Here is a 7,714-nt window from a genome sequence, read left to right on the forward strand (position 1 = left end):
TTGGGACCAGAAAACTAGAAGTCGCCCCTCCGGCAACCAACAAAATGGGAGTCAAGTTGCGACCAAGCTAGAAGACATGCAATTGCGTGCCTAGTGTGGCACATGCAACTAGCCCCCGTGTCTCTCGACGCCACCCCTCCAACAAAACAAAGCCCCTTCCTAGTTGTGAACAAAACTAGAAGACATACAGTTGCATGCCTGGGGGTGGTACATGCAACTGGTTCCCCATGTCTCTCGGCGCTGCCCCATTCGACAAAATAAAAGGTACCCCCACTCACCGAGTTGCGACCTAAAAACTTGAAGCCGCCCCTCAGACAAAAGCACAAAAAAATGGAAAAGGTCGAGTTGCGACCAACCTAGAAAGACATGCAGTACTACTCTACTATGTCAACAACAAAGGACATGACAGATTAGGGAGGGATTCTTCAACGGTAGATTTGATTTGATCCACAAAATTCCTTCGGCTACACACACATGCTCCATTCGACATGTGCTATTGTGGCACATGCAACTAGCCCCCATGACTCTCGACACCTCCCCTCCGACAAAACAAAGCCCCTCCTAGTTGCGAACAACCTAGAAGACATGTTGTTGCGTGCCTAGTGTGGGACATGCAACTGGGCCCCATGTCTCTCGACGCCCGTCCCATTCGACAAAACAAAAGGTACCCTCACCCCCCTCGAGCAGCAACATAAAAGCTAGAAGCCACCCCTCCGACAAAGCACAAAAAAATGGAGAAGTCAAGTTGCGACCAAGCTAGAAGACATGCAGTTGCGTGTCCTAGTGTGGGAGATGCAACTCGGGCCCCATGTCTCTTCGATGCCGCGCCCTTCCGACAAGAAAAAATCCCTCTAGTTGCGACCAAGCTAGAAGACATGCAGCTACATGCCTGGTGTGGGACATGCAACTGGGCCCTATGTCTGTTGACCCCGTCCCATTTGACAAAACAAAGGTACCTTCCCCCCTCCCCGAGTTGGGACAAGAAAACTAGAAGCCGCCCCTCCGGTAACCAACAAAAATGGAAGTCAGGTTGCAACCCAGCTAGAAGACATGCAGTTGCGTGCCTGGTGTGGGACATGCAACTGGGGCCCCCATGTCTCTCGACGCCGCGCCATTCTGACAAAAAATCCCTCTAGTTGCGAACAAAAACTAGAAAGACATGTAGTTGCGTGCCTGGTGTGGGACATGCAACTAGGCCCCATGTCTCTCAACGCCACCACATTCGACAAAACAAAATGGTACCCCCCCCTCCCCGAGTTGGGACCAGAAAACTAGAAGCTGCCCCTCCGGCAAACCAACAAACTGGAAGTCAAGTTACAGCCAAGCTAGAATACATGCAGTTGCGTGCCTGGTGTGGGACATGCAACTGGGCTCCATGTCTCTCGACGCCGCCCCATTTGACAAAACAAAAGGTACCCCCGCCCCTCGAGTTGCGACCTAAAAACTAGAAGCCGCCCCTCCGACAAAAGCACAAAAAAAATGGGAGAAGTCAAGTTGCGACCAAGCTATAAGACATGCAGTTGCATGCCTAGTGTGGGACATGCAACTGGGCCCCCATGTTTCTCGCCGCCGTGCCCACTGACAAGACAAAAGCCTTCCTAGTTCCGACCAAGCTAGAAGACATGCAGTTGCGTGCCTATTGTGGGACATGCAACTAGCCCCCCGTGTCTCTTGGCACTGGCCCCTCCGACAAAAAAAGCCCCTCCTAGTTGCGACCAAAAGCTAGAAGACATGCAGTTGCGTGCCTAGTGTGGTACGTGCAACTGGGCCCCCTTGTCTCTCGACGCCACCCCCGTTCGACAAAACAAAAGGTACCCCCACCCCCTCGAGTTGCGACCTAAAAACTAGAAGCCGCCCCTTTGACAAAAGCACAAAAAGAAATGGAAAAAGTCAAGTTGCGACCAAGCTAGAAGACATGCAGTTGCGTGCCTAGTGTGGGACATGTAACTGGGGTCTCTCGACGTCGCGCCCTTGTGACAAGAAAAAATCCCTCTAGTTGTGAGCAAACTAGAAGACATGCAGTTGGGTGCCTGGTGTGGGACATGCAACTAGGCCCCATGTCTCTCGACGCCGCTCCATTCAACAAAACAAAAAGGTACCCCCCTTCCCGAGTTGGGACCAAAAAACTAGAAGCCGCCCTTCCGGCAACCAACAAAATGGAAGTCGAGTTGCGACCAAGCTAGAAGACATGCAGTTGCGTGCCTAGTATGGCACATGCAACTAGCCCCCATGTCTCTTGACACCGCCCCCTCCGACAAAACAAAGCCCCTCCTAGTTGCGACCAAAAGCTAGAAGACATGCAGTTGTGTTCCTGGTGTGGCACATGCAACTGGGCCCCCATGTCTCTCGACGCCGCACCCTTCTGACAAGAAAAAATCCCTCTAGTTGCGAGCAAACTAGAAGACATGCAGTTGCATGCCTGGTGTGGGACATGCAACTAGGCCCCATGTCTCTCATCGCCGCCCCATTCAACAAAACAAAAAGGTACCCCCCTCCCCGAGTTGGGACCAAAAAACTAGAAGCCGCCATTCCGGCAACCAACAAAATGGAAGTCGAGTTGCGATCAGGCTAGAAGACATGCAGTTGCGTGCCTAGTGTGGCACATGCAACTAGCCCCCATGTCTCTCCACACCGCCCCTCCGACAAAAACAAAAGCCCCTCCTAGTTGCGAACAAACTAGAAGGCATGCTGTTGCGTGCCTGGTGTGGGACATGCAACTGGGCCGCATGTCTCTCGACGCCGCCCCATTCGACAAAACAAAAGGTACCCCGCCCCTCGAGTTGTGACCTAAAAACTAGAAGCCGCCCCTCCGTCAAAAGCACAAAAAAAGGACAGTCAAGTTGTGACCAAGCTATAAAGACATGCAGTTGCGTGCCTAGTGTGGGACATGCAACTGGGCCCCCCCATGTCTCTCGACGCCGTGCCCACCGACAAGACAAAAGCCTCCTAGTTCCGACCAAGATAGAAGACATGCAGTTGCGTGCCTATTGTGGGACATGCAACTAGCGCCCGTGTCTCTTGACGCCGCCCCCTCCGACAAAACAAAAGGTACCCCCCCCTCCCCGTGTTAGGACCAGAAAACAAGAAAGCAACCCCTCTGACAAAACAAAAAGGTCCCCCCCTCCTCCCCCCGTTGCGACCAAGAAAACAAATGTCCCCTCCCCCTAGTTGCGACCAATGTAGAAAAGACATGAAAGTTTTACGTGCCCTAGTGTAGAACATGTAAATTGGGGGCCATGTCTTTTGATGCCGCCCCCTCCAACAAAACAAAGGTCTCCCCCCTAGTTGCGGCAAAAAAACTGGGCCCCCTTGTCTCTACGCCGCCCACCTTCGACAAAACAAAAAGTCCCCTAGTAATCATTTTATAAAAAAGACATGCAAGCAAAAATAGATCGCGCACAGGCTTAAAAAAATCAATAAAGTTCAATTAAAAACACATAAGCTAGTTGGATAGCGTGGAAAAAAATGACATGTATAGAGGAAGTCTGGTGTCCTTGAAACGAACACAGAAGCACACGTTTTGACATTTAAAAAAAAGCATGTACACATAAATTAAAAAGTATATGTATAGTTACTGAAAAAATCAACAAAAAAAACTTAGGTGAAAACTTGAATATAATGTAGAAAAGGGTTCCCATCATATATTATTCAAGCCGCATTGTTCGGTGGACACATAAGAAAATGGAAACTACATTGACAGGTTCGGCATGGCATAAAAATGAAAAAAGTTCATCATACAGACTTCGAGACCGAAAATATATAGATATACCCAAAAGATGAGTATTATAGACACAACTCTGCTTGTCGTCAGTTGCTGTGGCTGGCGCCTAGCCAAGCTTCTTCAAGATAACCAGGACATGGAAATCATCCCTCTCGCTGCTCTTGAAGCCAATAAGAATAGTTGTGTTGACTTTGAGTCCTCTGCTAGCTGCGAAGTCTTTCCACTTCTTGCTGTCAAACACAATGCGGCCATCATCAGCAGTTCTGTATGAGATTTTTTTGAATCTCCCACCATCCACAGAAATACCAACAACCCCCTGTTCTTCAAACAGCGTGGCAGCAGCAACTTTCTTGGGTATTTTCACAAACAAGCACAGAAAAATGAGTGTTTATATCAAAAACAATCAAACTTTTGTTTGGTCTTTGAATAATTTAAAAAACAGCTAAAAACAATTCACATTATTTTTGCTTTGAAAAGAGTGTACTGGGAAAAAAACTGAACATGAATACATGTTCAAAACATGCTTGCAGATACTAAAAACTCCTACAAAAAAATCTTATATTTTTACTTATGCAATTTTTGGTTTTAGAATCCATATTACCCTGCCCCTTCTCTTTCAAGGAATCATATTTGCATTATGTGTTCACATATATATGCCTGGAGCATACCATACAAAAAAAGAAAAAGGAAGAAAAAGAGATACATACCATCATGCCCAAGCAAATGTCTGTCCTTGTGAGGCGGTGAACAAAAGCAAACCCGATGAAATCATCACTGAGAGGCAGCAGCCCTTGTAGCTGAAAATCCTCTCTCTCATTAAGCAAAAGCCCCTAGTGCGAACAATGCCTTCACCATCATCACTTGAAGCTCCTCCATCCTCATTATCTGAGTCTGAATCTTCAATGGGATCACCCTCCTCCATAGGCTGTTCATCTTCGGAGTCGTTGCCCACTTGGAACCACAAAATAGATGCCATAGGCGAAGGTTGATCCAGGAATAACACCACCATCTGACCCTTTCCTAGCTTGTTGTCTTCATAGAACTTCCTCCAACCTCTCCCATACATAGCGCTCTTTCTGTGACCCTTGTAACACTTTACAGTGTATGCCCGTTGGTTTGCCAAAAACGTCACTTTCTCTCCTGTCACATTGTTGAAACGGGCCCTTTCATTGCAGGGCACAACCTGATTTGAACAAAAAAAACCAAAAAAGTTAGGAGTGATGTCAAGGGAAAAAGTTATGACAAAGTGTGATGACATTAGTAAAAAAAGGTTAGGAGTGAGTTACTCCTGCATTCTTGAACTCCTCCCATGCAAACATGTTGAAACCGCTTCCCTCGGTCTCATACTTGCAATGGCTGAAACAAACTCCACAAACCCCCTGTACACATCCAAAAAAGGAAAAGCAAAAAATAAAATAAAAATAAATTAGAATGGACAACCCACTAAAAAAACACTTTACAGTGTCATTCTTTGACCTCAGAAACATATATATATTCACAATGTATTCATACAGCTTTATTGACTGCGAAAAAGCCCAAAAACCATGCTTACCCGATGGTACAACCAAAACAAAAGGTACTTCTGCTGTAAAAAGACTAGTGGTTCAAGTTTCGGGAAAAGAGAAGAAACGAAAGTATTGTTGTACATGTGGTTACTATTACACTCTTCTGAAAAAAAGGAATTACAAACAAAAAATAGTTTCGAATAGCTTCACACAGGGTCCGTTCAGGTTCCTGAAATTAAAAACTGCCCCCCCAAATGACAAAAATCTTGCTTTTTAATACGTTTTTGTGACTAAATTAATTCAGAAAACAATGCTAATCTAGGCTAAGATATTTCATTTTTTGCTACTCGACAGATCAAAGAATACTCCTGTGATGGTCATGAGTTTAACCTCTGAAACTAAAATGTACCTACATAGAAAAATGGTGGTGCTACTAGTACTACTTCCAGTATATAAACAAAAAAGATACTAATCACTATTATAGCTACTAGGCTTTATTACTAGTTCTAATCAGTGCCGCAGAAGTACTCTGGGAGCGATTCTCTGCTTGAAACTACTAATCAAAAAGTTGATACAAAAACAAAATAAACATGCCACTCCTAGATAGATAAGTTCAGTTAATCATTTATCATTTGATTCCAGAGAAAAATAAAAATATTAAACATGCTACTGATTCATAGGGTTTCAACAAAAAAATAAAAATAAATAAAAAGAAAACATGCTACAGCTAAATGATAGGTTCCGTAATCATCCTCTTGTTTTCCCAGAGAAAAAAATGGTATCAGCATCCTACTGATTCACAAAAGGTTTCAGCAGAAGATCTGAAGATAAAAAATCACACACAAAAAAGGGCGCCCCCCTACATACCAGTGCTTGAAGAAAAAATGACACGAAAAAGATGTCTAAAAAATCATGGAGGCGATTATATGGTTGAAACTATTAATTTACACTTGATACAAACAAAAAACGACCCCAATCCCCCTCTAATCTAGTAGTGCCTCAAAGCCAGCCAGAGTGAGTGGCTGGATTTTCTAGTGCGTCAATGAGTAAGCAGCTACAACGGTTCTCCTGCCTGGTTCATTCTCTAAAAAGGGCATTTTTTGCACAAACACAACAAACAAGTAGTGTTCATGGTGTCAGATATCAATACCCTGCCTATACTGTAATCACTAGTTCATGTGTTGTTAACAAATTTAGTGTCTAAATACAATTTATTTGCTAAAAAGAAGCGTACAAAAAATGAATATGCATTCATGTACATCTTCAGCAGAACTTCAGACTAAAGAACTACAAATTACTTGGCTTTACATCTGAAGAAGCAGAAAAGTACTAGACTAACTGAACTTCATATGGAAAACGCCTGAAGTAACAGACATGAAAAGACGAGAAATCCTTCTGTTCCCTTCTTCTTCTTTTTGTCAAAAGGAGCCTCGTTGAAAAATTTCCATGCACAAGTTAGGTTGCTCTGTGTGTGCGCACACTTTGGTTAGAGCTGGGTTCAGTTGGTGAAAACAATCAGATCTGTTTATCAGCTTTACAAAAAACAGAGGTGCTTGGAACATGACAGCAGCTACTTCAAAAATCGCTCACAATCTACTTCAAAAAAAAATGGCCACTTCATTTCCGATTAGACACATCGAAAACTGCCCAAGAAAAAGGGGAATCCTTCATTTCGGGGCAATGAGAAATTGGGCTCCGCTCGAGCAAAAACACTGGCACCTCAGTCGTTGCTCTAACATTGAACAAAAAAACATTGGCACCTTAGTCGTTACTCTAACATTTAAAACTAGTCTCTTGCGCTCGGATCTCTCTATGAATGGTAATTTTGGCACACATAGGTGAACCCTAGAGAGAAAACTGAAGTAGGGGTGCTGCATTTTGGTGCGCAAACACACTGGTGGGGATTGATTTTCGTGTTCAATCTATTGGCTGCTTGAACAATAAGGACACAAGAAAAATAACTAAAAGAGTCGATTATAGAGTTGAAGCTATTAAACTTTGCAAACAACTACCCCTAACCTCTTCAGATCTGAGGTATATCACCATCAAAGAACAAAAACAAATAAAGAAATGAAAAAAGATGGAGAAAAAAGTAGGGGGAAACTCACTCTATCAGCAGCGCCCGCCATTTCTCTCTCGTTGAGCCTCTGTAGCACGCCGATCTTCAGAGCTCGGCCTCTCTTCTCCCCCCTGCAGCGTTCTTCGATTTGAGACTGAGAGAATGGGGAGAGATGATGAGTAAATGAGCTCTGATTGCTCGCCCCCTCTGCTTAATAACCACGGGCTGGTCGCTTCCCTTTCTCAAAAAAAAAGGCTGGTCGCTTCCCCTTCTTCACTTTAATGCGGCCTGAAAAAAACAAAAAACACAGAAAAAAAGAACGGGCACAACCCAGCCCCAGCCCATCAGCAGCACTCGCTCTGGGGGGCGCGCATACGGCGGGAAAAAAACAAAGCGGGCCGGTCCATGCCTTAGACAGGCCGAAAACTA

At 44.7% G+C, this 7,714-nt stretch overlaps 1 protein-coding gene across 1 annotated transcript; it reads right to left on the reverse strand.

Annotated features, from left to right (window-relative positions):
* Positions 1-3,827: 3,827 nt before the first annotated feature.
* On the reverse strand, positions 3,828-7,355 carry LOC147958312 (uncharacterized). The gene is made up of 4 exons (XM_087533240.1): positions 7,335-7,355; positions 5,008-5,100; positions 4,610-4,904; positions 3,828-3,955 (listed from the first exon to the last, which is right to left on the reverse strand). Exons 1-4 carry the CDS (start codon positions 7,353-7,355, stop codon positions 3,828-3,830), a joined length of 537 nt encoding a protein of 178 aa, XP_087389366.1.
* Positions 7,356-7,714: the final 359 nt, after the last annotated feature.

The sequence above is a fragment of the Triticum urartu genome, chromosome 7A (assembly GCF_056163025.1).
Source record: "Triticum urartu cultivar PI428250 chromosome 7A, HENAU_Tu73, whole genome shotgun sequence".
NCBI lineage: Eukaryota > Viridiplantae > Streptophyta > Magnoliopsida > Poales > Poaceae > Triticum > Triticum urartu.